At 35.7% G+C, this 13,430-nt stretch overlaps 1 protein-coding gene across 1 annotated transcript in view; it reads left to right on the top strand.

Annotated features, from left to right (window-relative positions):
* Positions 1-13,430, top strand: part of lrp2a (low density lipoprotein receptor-related protein 2a) — a gene marked incomplete at its 5' end in the record, with an annotated part of 105,124 nt that overhangs the window by 16,238 nt on the left and 75,456 nt on the right. Inside the window, 8 exons of the mRNA XM_079618450.1 lie at positions 692-802; positions 2,262-2,375; positions 2,482-2,598; positions 2,712-2,855; positions 3,794-3,913; positions 4,009-4,137; positions 5,154-5,323; positions 13,081-13,304. Coding sequence (XP_079474576.1) covers positions 692-802; positions 2,262-2,375; positions 2,482-2,598; positions 2,712-2,855; positions 3,794-3,913; positions 4,009-4,137; positions 5,154-5,323; positions 13,081-13,304 — 1,129 coding nt within the window. The remainder of the gene's footprint in view (positions 1-691; positions 803-2,261; positions 2,376-2,481; positions 2,599-2,711; positions 2,856-3,793; positions 3,914-4,008; positions 4,138-5,153; positions 5,324-13,080; positions 13,305-13,430) is intronic.

Consider the following 13,430-nt stretch of genomic DNA (forward strand, 5'->3'; position numbering starts at 1 on the left):
TCTTATTTAATAATTTGATTTATATGCTGCTTAATAATAATAATATACCACTCAATATGCAAAGTTGCATTGCATTTAAATAATTTGCTTTCATAATGGTCAAATTTCTTGCTAGTCCCAAGATAGGGAGGAATGACACTTAAATATTAAATAAGTGCATAAACATCTCAAAAATCATGATATTGCTTATTTTGTTAGTGTGCATGATATAATTTTATAGTGTGAACATTGTACACATTGTTTGAGGGAGGTTGGGGTTTGAGGGTTTGTCATATGTGTTTCAGGAAACACACACACACTCACACACATACACAAGGTATGTGTGTTTTCTCCTCCCTTAAAGGCTCCTTTGGCATTTTAATCAATTTGTAAGATTAAGAGTCTCGCTGATGGACAGAAATGGCCACAATATGCTTCTTGTTTGTCAGAGTTGATTGCAGATTCCTCTGTGGATTAGTGCAAGTGTCCGTTCAGTTTCTGTGCCATCATTGAGCTCCTATCACACACCGCTTTACTGTAACAGACTTACTGTTTGTGTTTGGTTCCACATCAGCTTTATGCTGATTGTTTGCTCGTACTGTACATTGAGAGCACTCACTGTATGGCGTAGCTCAGTGGAGGCTGGATTGTATTACACAGTGATTATATTTAATTGAATGACTGAGTGATGGACAGAGTCTCTGGTTCTCAGTCTACCCAGAGTGCCCGGAGCTGAGGTGTGCTAACGGTGCGTGCTATAACAGGAGCCAGCGCTGTGACCAGGTGCTCAACTGCCGAGACGGATCAGACGAGGCCAATTGCAGTGAGTATCTTTCCCTGGCAGGACACGTATAGACACAGTCATCTACTGGATGGCCTGGAAAATGTTTACGCTACATTTACCACTGCACGATTTTGCTGCTATAATATTTGGTTATATGAGAAATATGTTTAAATGAGAAAAATGCAAATATATATACCGGTAATATTAAAAATAAATCAAATTTTGTTCTGTTATTTTAGTATTATGGTTTTTATTAATATTTTGAATTCACGCTTATTTTTATATTTTCAGTTCACATTTCAATTTTAGTAATTTTTTTACATACTTTTTTATTAGTTTTTTTATATTACTGTTATGTTTAATTTATTTTATTTCAGTTTTGGTATTAGTTTTAGTTCATATTTATTTTAAATTAGTAGTTTTAGTGGTTCAACTTAAACTTATTTCTATTAATATTTATATAACCTTTTTTATTTATTTCAGCTTTATTTCAGTTAACAATTTTTTTTTAATAGTTTTAGTTAATAACCCTGATTCTGTGAAACGCAAAATACCGGTAAGATGCTGGGCATAATAAAACATATGAATAAAAGTGACTTTTGCGCAAATTTTACATTTTTATGAAGCCATTTGATAGTTTTTTGAAACGAACAAAGCAAATTTAACTTATTATTGTCCCATTCGCAGTCTTGTTTTTTTTTTTTTTGGTCACGATTCACCGCGACATTCAAAAACCAATTACATTTGCCATCAGTGATATCAAACCAATTTGTTAAAATGCAGAATTTGTGAATTGAAAACAGGGAAAAATGATATTTGAGAGGCTTAAATTTAGAACTGACTGCACACAGATCTATGGTATGGCTTCATTTGATTTATAATATAGTGTAGTAGCGCACATATGTGACCCTGTACCACAAAACCAGTTACATGGGTGCATTTTTTGAAATTGAGATGTATACAGCATCTGAAAGCTGAATAAATAAGCTTTCCATTGATGTATGGTGTGTTAGGATAGGACAATATTTGTCTATCTGAAGACAAATATTCAGATAGCCAAATATTACAACTATTTGAAAATCTGGAAAAAAGATTTTTTTTGCAAAAAAACCCGAAACATTGAGAAAATCTCCTTTAAAGTTGTCCATGTATGTTCGCGATTGTGCTGCATTCACTCACAAAAATAAATGTTTTATATATTTACGGTAGGAAATTTGCTAAATATCTTTATGGAACATGATCTTTACTTAATATGCTAATGATTGTTGGCATAAAAGATCATTTTGACCCATACAATGTTTTGTTGGCTATTGCCACAAATATACCCGTGCGACTTATGACTGGTTTAGTGGTTCAGTGTCACATATTGGGTGAATACGACATGAGGGTGAATAAACAATGACGAAAATGTACTTTCGTGTAGTTCTTTTCCACTGTATTAAACTATACTTAACTTTTGTGTCAAATTGTGTCATGTATGTGTCTTGGTTGTGTTCAGCCCGGCGGTGCAGCAGCGGTCTGTTTCAGTGCAGCAACGGAGAGTGTATTCCTCGCGGATACGTCTGCGACCATGACGATGATTGCGGAGATAGAAGTGATGAACAGAACTGCAGTACGTAGATTTAATTTTGCACATTTTTCCACATCTAATCATAAAGAATGTAAAAAGGTAACATAAAGTAGTAGCTTAGAAAAGCCTGTGTATATGCTATCTACAGCCTACCCAACCTGCAGAGGAACATACTTCACCTGTCCCAGCGGCCGCTGCATTCATCAGGTCTGGCTGTGTGATGGAGAGGACGACTGCGAGGACTATGCGGATGAGAAAGGCTGCGGTAAACCTTTGAAATGTCGCTCTGCACGCTAATTATTGAAAAACCAGGCTTTGTTTTCATTTTTTTCTTGATATGAATATGGTCTGAAATTGTGTTTTTTGTGGTGTATTTAGACAATGTACAGCGTGAATGCTATCCAGGGGAATGGCCGTGTCCTTCTTCTAGTGTTTGCATCCCTCTTGACCACCTCTGTGACGGGACGGTACACTGTTCAGATGGAGAAGATGAAACCAACACCACTGCTGGACGCAACTGCAGTCAGTTACCACCTAAACACCACTAAAGCCACTGTATTCAAAAAAGTATCAAATAGACACAAATTAGATAATTGTTGACATACAGTACAGTAAGATTAAAGAGCTGTAAATTGACACTAGTTGACTTTTGACCGTGTTATTTTAGTATTATCTATATACTAGCCTATTATAGTATGTATTAATTTTTTTTATCAGCTTATATTTTCATGCGATTCATTGTTTTGTGCTTTTTGTCATTTTTATTAGTTTCTGGGTTTTACTTGCTGTAGATTTGATTTCAGTTTTAGTCATTTTAGTACTTCAACTTAAAACCTATTTTATTTTAGTTCTTATTTTCAGTTATTTTAGATATATTTACATTTATATTCTATTTATTTAATTTAATTTGGTGTAGAAACACAAATAATTAACAAAATAATCAAAAATACATGAATAATTAAATAGAAAGATCAAGTAACACACTGAATTACCTGTGAAATTTTGAAGTAAAAAGACTGAAATAGTATTTTTTTGTAAAACAAGCTCCAATAATCTTTGTTTTATCGACTATATTAAAATTTCTCATTAACTTCATTATAATTTATTAACTTTTACAGTGTAACAATAACAACACATTTATATATATTTTTAATTCATGTGCCCTCATCTTAAATCAAAATAACTTCCCCTCCCTCTTGATATCTCTATGATATCTCTTCTCTGATGACGTGTTTACTGGCGTGAGGGGCGGGACAACCAACCTGTCACTCACATGAGATCCACCAATAGCAAACCACAAACAATCAATCAATTCCCAATGGATAAAATCAAGTTTCGCCCCACATTTTTGATATACGTCACAAAAGGGAAAAAAAGTCAATCGCAACTTCTTCTTTTTTCGTGCTGACTTTGAAGTTTACCTAACATTTCGAGTGACGTGTATCTGTGTTTTGTGTCAGGTATATGGCGCTGTGCATCCCTGAGCTGTGAATATCATTGTCACGCCTCTCCTGACGGAGGAACCTGTGCCTGTCCTCCAGGATATGTGGTCAGCAGAAACGACAGCCGCTCATGCATCGGTAAAACCTTTGATTTGTGATGAAAATGGTTTTCCACACACTCAATCAAACTTGACATGAACTCAACTCTATCCCTGTATTTTGTGCACATGCAGATTATGATGACTGTAGTCTATGGGGAATGTGTGACCAGCTGTGTGAGGATCGGATCGGAAGCCATCGCTGCAGCTGTCGAGAGGGTTACCTTCTGGAGCAGCACAGAAACTGCCGAGCAAATCCCTCATGTAGGTTCATGCAGACCTCCGACATGCTGCATATATACTCTATATCTGTGTGTAGAAGCGGTCTGGTGGAGGTCTGTCATTTATTAATTGAAATTCTGTTTAATTCAAGTTTATTTGCTTCAAAACAGCTTCACAAAAAACAGTCAGAGATGAGTGCCAAGTCATCTTTATTTATAAAGCACTTTATACAATATAGTTTCAAACAGCTTCACAGTGATAAACAGGAAAATAACAACCAATGATGCAAACTATGAGACAAAATATGAGACAAAATCACATTCTGCTGTAAAGCAGCTCTGAAAAAGACAATAGTGTCATTCAGCTCAATTCAGTTCAGTTCAATAACTGTGTAAAGTTCATCACAGTGTGTCATAGATATAAGTTAATACAAGTTATGTAGCAGATTAAGAAGACACAATGAACATGTTAGGCAATGAGTACAGCTTGTGATCATAATGATTACAATATAAAGATGACGTCCTTTGAATCTTCTGAAAATTCTTCATCCATGATTTTTTCGTTTTACCCACATAATAAATCATATTAAATTATGTAATATTAAAAAAAAAAAAATTTAACACAGATTTACAAGTATTGTTTTATCTATCCATTTATTTGTTTTTTATTTTTGCTGTTATGTCTGCATTGTATTTTCCTGCATACTTTTAATTATGTATCATGGCTTTCAGACTAATATTCCCAGTGTTAACTGTTATCTTATATGTCCATTAATAAGGCTTTTTGCAGCCCATCTCTCTTCAAGCGCCTCGGTTTGCATTGAATGCCATCGTGTTATTAAGCTCCTGAAATGTCTGCCTCCCAACCATTTGTTTGGCAGGCCTGGGAAAATGAATAAAAAGCGCTGGCACCAAACAGCCAATCCTAAACTCTCTCACATTAGTTATGTCTTATCAAATGTACATTATATTGTGTGAGCTCTCTGAAGATTGTCAAACTGTATCCTTCATTTTGAAGGCATATTACTTACTTAATCCACTTTGTTTGGTCATCTTTAGCTGGGACGCCCTCTCTGATATTCTCCAATGGGAGAGACTTGCTGATTGCTGATGTCCACGGACACAGCGCTCAAACTCTGGTTGCGTCCCAGAACAGAGGAGTTGCTGTTGGTGTGGACTTCCACTACCAGCTGAACAGGGTCTTTTGGACAGACACAATCCAAAATAAGGTAAAATGGACTTCAGACTAAGAACAACACTTGCAGGTTGCATATAGTTTCTAAAAATTAGTATCTACATAAATATTAAGCAGTTTTCAACATTGATAAAAATAAGAAATGTTTCCTAAGCAGCAAATCAGCATATTAGAATGATTTCTGAAGGATCATGTGACACTGAAGACTGGAGTAATAATGCTGAAAATTCAGCTTTGCATCACAGGAATAAATTACATTTTAAAATATATTCAAATAGAAAACAGTTATTTTTTAATTATAATAATATTTCACAGTTTTACTATTTTTTTTTTAATAAGCGCAGATATATGCAAATAAATGCAGCCTTGGTGAGGATAGGAGACTTATTTTAAAAACATTAAAAAAATTATCAATCCCAAACTTTTAATTTGTGTAATCTCAATATTTTTCAGTCTTTTGACAAGGTTGATATTTTTGTACATAATTTTTTCAATATAACATGTCCATCAAACAGCCATTGTAGCCTAGTAGTTGTTTAATGCAAGTTGAATACGGTTAAAATGAAAAAAATGAAGGCACAATATTTACAATATTTGATTTGATTTGATTTGATTTATTCAACAATAATCATAAACTTATACAATCATGCCAGAGGCAGTTCATATACATTTAAATACAAATTGTTGAGGATAAAATACAAAAAAAAGCCTCAGGCTTATTTCCATTGTGGTTCTCTAAATGCATAAAATGAAACGAACAGTTCCAGTGGGAATAAAATCAAAAACAAGCAACTCATACCTTTCAAATTTTTATGGGATCCTAATTGGAAAACCATTTTTTAACTTCTCTTCTAAAGGGCCATGCCTATAGAGTGTCGAAGTTATGACGTCACTTTGTAGGCCAACCCGGAAGTTAGCGGCGCATGGGTTCCCTCGATCGAAAAGCTATGCATTTTCCCCATAGACTTTTGGAAAATCGCCAAAAATAAGATCTGTGTTTAACAAAGAGTTGTGACCCTTACACGTTTTGTCTATCAAGATAATCTTTACAAGTTAATCCAAAATGTATACATTTTGAAGCCTAAATAAAGCCGTCAGATATAAAATGCTAACGGTAGGCTATAAACGGACTACAGCACACCACTCTGACCATGGTCGCGGATCAACGTCATCATCAAGCGTTCATTATGATCTGCGCTGTGTATGATATGAACACTATGGTATGAACTTATCCACTTTTTCATGAGAAATATTGGCCATTTGTTTTTTCCAAAAATGTTAGAAAATAATTTTGTTTATGCGTGCCTCTCTGAGATTTTTTTATCTTTTGTTAATGTTTTATTTATTCGTTTATTATTTTGTTAGTTTATATAAACCTTAATATTATTTTCTTTGTGATTAAGATTATTATGCCTGATCATTGTTCCCCAAATAAACTTTAATAAAGATTATCTTTCACTGTATTATGTTTGATTGTATGTTTGCATACCATTTGCTAATTCGCCTGAAAAAAACGAGCATCTTTCATTCAACGACTTGTGGTTGCATCTCGGGACAAAACAAAACACCATTGTCGAACAGTCTCTCCACAGAAATAAAGAACGTGAGGCTGAAACGCGGCGGGTTAGTAGTGAGAGATTTCCTGTTTATCATGATGACGTCTAAACGTCCCCGCCAAAGGATGTAGTCCCTTTTAGCAACTTGTTAGCAACCACCGTTTTTAAGTCACAATAAAGTTTAAAAAAAATCACAAGCAGGTTATAACTGGTGTGTTTTATGTCATAGATCAAAACGTGAAAATATTTAGAGGCCTTGTTAACCACAGACCTTATTTCAGGCGATTTAGCAAAAACCCATTCAAAAAACCCATAGACTTTATGGCGAGGGAACCGGAAGTGCTAAAATGCTAACTCACTTCCGCGTTTTGGCCTACAAAGTGACGTCATAACTTCGGCACTCTATTGCTTAACTTGATTATATTTTTATAGTGTTAGCAAAATCATTGGACATATTGTAAATGTTTGAGATTCATATCGGCCAGTTCTAATTGCTTTACTGCTCATTGTACCATTTTTCATAGCTCAGTGTGTGGCATTAATGTTTCCCACTTACATTCATTTAATGCTCTGGCACCTGCCACGGCTTCTCAGCTTTCCTGAATTTAATAAGTGGCATTTCACAGATTACTGAAGTTCTAACCTGGTCAGGCCGAGAGATATCGATGTTACATTTGTTGTTGATAACAAAGCTCTGCATTATACCATCTCTTCCTCCTTGGACATGTACTAACGTCCCTGACCCTCAACACACACTCACACATACAATCATTGTGCCAGTCAGACTGCTCTGATATCACCTCATACACCCCAGCAACAACGTTTGGCTAAAGGCCCAAACTGAGTGTGCCAGCATCTTCCAAGCCTCCCTAAACTCTTCCTGAAGCGATCAGGACCAAGCAATATTATGTTAACCCTCAGAGACCCACTTAGAAATTAAAAGTCTATATATAATATCTGTTTTCACTAAAAATAGGTTACAACTTCATATACCTCTCAAATGCATAATTGCAACAAGTTAATCATTGTGTAATGTAAATTTACTGTAGAAGTTATGTTATATGAATTTATACACACACACTACCATCTAAAGGTTTGGGTCTTTAAGATTTTATTGAATGAAGTCTCTTGAATGCTCATCTATTTGATAAAAAAAAATACAGTAAAAATAGTAATATTGTGAATTATCAGAAAAATTTAAATCAACTGTTTTCTATTTTAGTATGATAATATTTTAAAATGTAATTTATTCCTGTGATCAAAGCTGAATTTTGAACATCATTACCCCAGTCTTCAGTGTCACATGATCCTTCAGAAATCATTCTAATATGCTGATTTGCTGCTCAAGAAAAACAAAATTTTAGGATATATATATATATCCTGTTACTTTTAATCAATTTAATGCACCCTTGCTATATGAAAGTATTATTATTATTATTGTTTTAAATCATGCTAAACTCAAACTTTTGAATAGTATTGTATATGTAGTATATGTATACTTGAATCTAATTTGGTTGACAAATATTCTGCAATTATTTTCAGGGAAACACACAGCTAAAGTAGTTCCAGGCAGGTTTTGACCGCATCGCATGTCCATATCACTTCGCCAAATGATTTCAGTTATTTCAAAGGTCCTTACAGATTACAACAGCAAAAGAGCCAAACCCCACAACGACACTGAACAAGCAAATAAATATAGTAAACAATAGGATAAAACCGACAAACTATTTCGGTGTTTTTTGCCACAAAATTCAATTTTATTATGTACGGAAAGCACATACTTACTTTCTCCCACTCTCTCTCCCTTTCAAACACGCACACATACAGTTCAGACACACACTCGCACAGAAATGTGTTGTCAGCGCTGCTCTATCGATTTTATCAGTACAATAGTTTAGCAACTTAAAAGCTACATCACATTTCTCACTAGTGAGGTAATAACAGCGCTGTTGTTGACTCAGATAAACGTACAGTTTCGCTATTAGTAGCAGTGATGGAATAACGGCATTATAAATAACGCTACTGCCAAACACTGTTGAGACACGCACAGACTCAGGTTATTCACACACGCTTAATCTCTCTCTCTCTCTCTCTCTCTCTCTCTCTCTCTCTCTCTCTCTCTCTCTCTCTCTCTAATAACTGCATTATTCTGCTATCAATGGCTCAAGCCTTTGTTATTAGCTCTAAAATTACGTTTTGGCATGGGATGAGATGCGTAACAAATTAGTCTTACACACAAGAGCGTTTTAAGGACAAAAACCTGACAAATGTCTTGAAATACAACATCTGAACAATGCCTTGAAGTGTGGTAACCGTAGTATAAGCGGAATAATTGACTCTTGTCAGTTTAATGATTAGAAAATAGTGCACACCCGAGTTGTAACGGCCAAAAAGTGATATTCTAAAAACTAATATGCTTTCCTTAATCCTCAACATAGAACTGAGAGTAAAATGTAAATTTTTCCGTTTTGTTTTGCTAATGTTTAAAAAAATTCACCCCAACACATTAAAATAAGAGGGGAAAAAAGAACATATATAATATAACTATCAGTGCTTTGGTGAGGCTATGAAGGAAGTTGGCTCTCCGTCAGTGGAAAAGGGAATTCTTCAACTGATGCCTGTAGATACTGCTAATACGTTAATAATGGGCGCGCAGTCTGGCTCCCAAAGGACTGCAGTCACGGTAACTGGCTCAGATCGGTGCTAGACTCTACATTTTTCTAATCTCCAGAAAGTGTCTGATATGCAGGAGAATGCGTGCATATTTCTGCGTAATTTTATGCAACCTGAGAGGATCTGGAGTGACCGTGCAGTATTCGTGTTCCCCACGTTCAGTCCCTTTTTTACGCATTTTTTTGGCCAGCTCAAAGTGCTTTGTTTCAAACTCTTGGCTACTTTGTGAGTTGGAGATCCGCCATAGAGCAAAAAAAAAAAGTGGGTACATACAAGGAGACGGGTTTCTGCGATTAGTACCCCTACACAATACAATGCTGGTAGAGACTCTTCGCAGGGGGTCTGGAAAGAGCCACACCACCAAACCACCTTCACAGCTTGAGTTTCTGTTAAACGGGTCAGCTAAGAATCATAGTCTTTTAGACGTTTGGCTCTGGTTTCCAAAGGGCAAAGCCTGCAAAGAGCATTGGTGCCTTAGCTTGTGCGATGATGCCAAGGGATCCAGCCTGAGAAACTAGTGCCATCTTTTAATCAATAGGGCAGTGGTTTCAGAGTACCACCTCTGGGGCAGAGGAGAAAGGCAACCTCTCAGATGTTAGATGATACGAGCCAGACTACAATCTTATTACCATGATTATTTAAGAAGAGAATATAATGTCAAGATTTGACCAAGTTTTGATTGTTTTTGTAGGATTTAGCAAATTTAAATCCTTAGATCACGTTGATTTTACATTGGCTGATTTCGTGCAGCATACTAGGAAATAAAGCATAGCCATGCTATTTACCAGCCAAACTTAAAGGTGGGGTATGTAATTCTCTTTTTTGGCCATTTTTTCAAAATCACTTAAAATCCTATTCCTAACCCACTTACAGCCACTGAGTTAGAAGCACTGAAATAAAAATTAAGCAATTTAATCATCTGTGGAACAGGCAGGACTCGAAAAACTCCAGCCAATCATTTCCAAGACCACCTAGAATCATTGGACAGTAGGGGTGTAACGGTACGCAAAAATCACGGTTCGGTACGTACCTCGGTTTTAAAGTCACGGTTCGGTTCATTTTCGGTACAGTAAGGGAAAGAAATGCAAAACATTAAACTGCTGGTTGTTTACTATAAACTTTTTTTTAACAATTTGTTTACACTTTTTTAAACACACTTTTTAATAAAATATAATTAATAAAAAATATATAAAATAGAAAAAGAATAAGAAATAAAATACTGCTGCAAAGTTCTCCACTAAATAAAATACTCTTAAACCAATATTGGTGTCACGTTTATCATGGATTTTCTGTTTGTTTTCTTCATCTTGTCACTGTTTTCAGTAGTTTAGTTAATCATCATTAGTTCAGTTCTGTCACCTGTGTTTAGTTAATTAGTCATTGTTCATCATCATCATCACCTGTCGTCACTCGTTATCATCTGTGTATTTAAGTTCCTGTCTTTCACCTTTCAGTTGTCGGTCAATGTTTGTGTTAGTGTTTCAGTCTGTGCTCTGAGCACACGCTCCTTGTTTTCTTGTATTTGCCTTATTGGAAATTAAAACCTTTGATTTGTTATCTTCGTGTTCGCCTCCTACATCATCTACCCAGAACCTGACAATTGGCCATGACGCTAGCTAGCGAGAGGCTGGGCTTAAGCTGTGTATGTGGTGATCGGGCCGAATTTTAGGCAGTAGATTTTAGACAGCAGTAACCGAACCCGACCCAAGCCCGACAGGCATAAAGATATTTATGTCCGAGCCCGACCCGAGAGTTAAAATCCCATTTTTTTTCTCATACTAATGACACATGTACGTTTGTTTGTGTGGAAAGCCCGCTTTTATTAAGCAACTGAAAGGCATTTGGAAATGTCAACAGATGAGCACATCAGCGCGCATGGAGCAACAAGCGCTCTTAACACAGGCGCGCATGCACGCGTTTCGTTGTCACAGCAACATAAACAAATTTCCGCACACAGGAAGACAGATGTTATGGTAATATTTTACATGTATTTGAATCACAAAAACGATTAATCAGATTTAATCAGTGCAACGCGGAGACTTCAGACACTTAATATGTTCGTGTGGAAACTCGGAATTGACGTATGTTCCGCACACAAAACTAGCCTAATTTATGTGACAGATTGCATTCGGTGCACATGTGAACCGTACCGAAAGTCCTGTACCGAAACGGTCCGGTACGAATACATGTACCGTTACACCCCTATTGGACAGTAGCCTATATCATTCATCTGAATTAATTATTGAAAGAGAGAGAGAGAAAGAGAGAGAGAGAGAGAGATGAGAGATGTGTGTGTGAATTACCTGCGTCTGTGTGCACCGTCTCTCTCATGAATCTATGAGTTGAATTACTTCAAAACCAGCGATGAAACCCCCTCGTTGCTGAGAAATATAATGTAGTGATTCAGTAGTGAAGCTACTTTTATTAATAATGGGGCAGCGTTGATAACAGGTTTCTGTGGGTGTGCAGCGTGATCTTCGCTGTGTGTGAGTGATATATGTCTGTGTGCTTCAATTAAAACACAGCGCATCAATGTAGCACGGTGATTAAACTGACTTGGAACTACCTGTCCATTAAACGGTTTTATTACACACCTTCCAGCCAATCAGAATTGAGTATTCAGACTGACCATGGTATAACAGTTTTTATGAATATTTTAAATTAGCTTTTTTATTTGTATATTTAATTTTTTTGTATATTTTAATTTTTTAATTTTAGTTTTATTTAGAGTAAAATTTGTTTTGTTTTTATTTAATATTGCTGTTTAGGTGTAAATTATTTTATTTCAGCTTTAGCTTTCGTTCAGTTTTATTTTTGATTTATTCACAATTTTTTATATAATTTATATAAGTTTTATTACGTTTTTCATCTTATATTTTATTTTATTAACAAAAACGCTATTAATCATTTTTATATTTAATATATAAATAAATGTATTTATTTAGCAATTTTGGTTCATTTATATTTAATTATTTAATGTGTCATATTTATTATTTGTAATATTTTATTTATAATATTATATATTAAAATATATATAAAATATATTTATTTTATTTATTTATTTAGTAAGTAATTTCACCAACTTGCCGAAGCATATTGCATTTTTACTTCAACTTTATTTCAGTGAAATAATGAAGTTTAACCTTCATTAACTTAAAGGGATGGTTCACTTTAAAATAAAAATTCTGTCATCATATACTCACCCTCAAACCTGTTTCAAACCTGTATGAATTTATTTCTTCTGCTGAACACAAAGGAAGATATTTTGAAGAATGTCAGTAACCAAACAGTTAACTGGTCCCATTGACTTCCATAGTAGGAAAAAAAAAATACTAAGGCAGTCAATGGGACCAGTTAACTGTTTGGTTACTGACATTCTTCAAAATATCTCCCTTAGTGTTCAGCAGAAGAAAGAAATTCATACAGGTTTGAAACAACTTGAGGGTGAGTAAATGATGACAGAACTATCCTTTTAATAACCCTACAACAAATTCTGGTCTTTTCAGCAGTGTCAAAACCTCACCAACAGCTTCCCTAACCACAAGTTGTTTGCTCCAAATAGGTGTTTTCCGTGGATATGGACGGGTCGCATTTGCAGGTGGTACTGAACGTATCCGTGGACTATCCTGAAAACCTCGCCGTGGACTGGGTGAATAACAAGCTGTATGTGGTGGAGGGCAGCGTCAACAGAATCGACATGGTGGACTTAGACGGGAGCAATCGGGTCACGTTGATCGCCGAACACCTGGGCAACCCAAGAGGTCTCGCGCTTGACCCGACTGTGGGGTGAGTTCCCAGAGGAGACGTTAGATGGTTCCCATTGACTTTTAATCTTATCCTAGCTTCCTCCACATAATCCGCGCCCATTGTTAGTGAAATCATAAAGCTGATCTCGGATCTGCAGCATCAGAT

Source organism: Phoxinus phoxinus, assembly GCF_949152265.1.
Source record: "Phoxinus phoxinus genome assembly, chromosome: 7".
Classification (NCBI taxonomy): domain Eukaryota; kingdom Metazoa; phylum Chordata; class Actinopteri; order Cypriniformes; family Leuciscidae; genus Phoxinus; species Phoxinus phoxinus.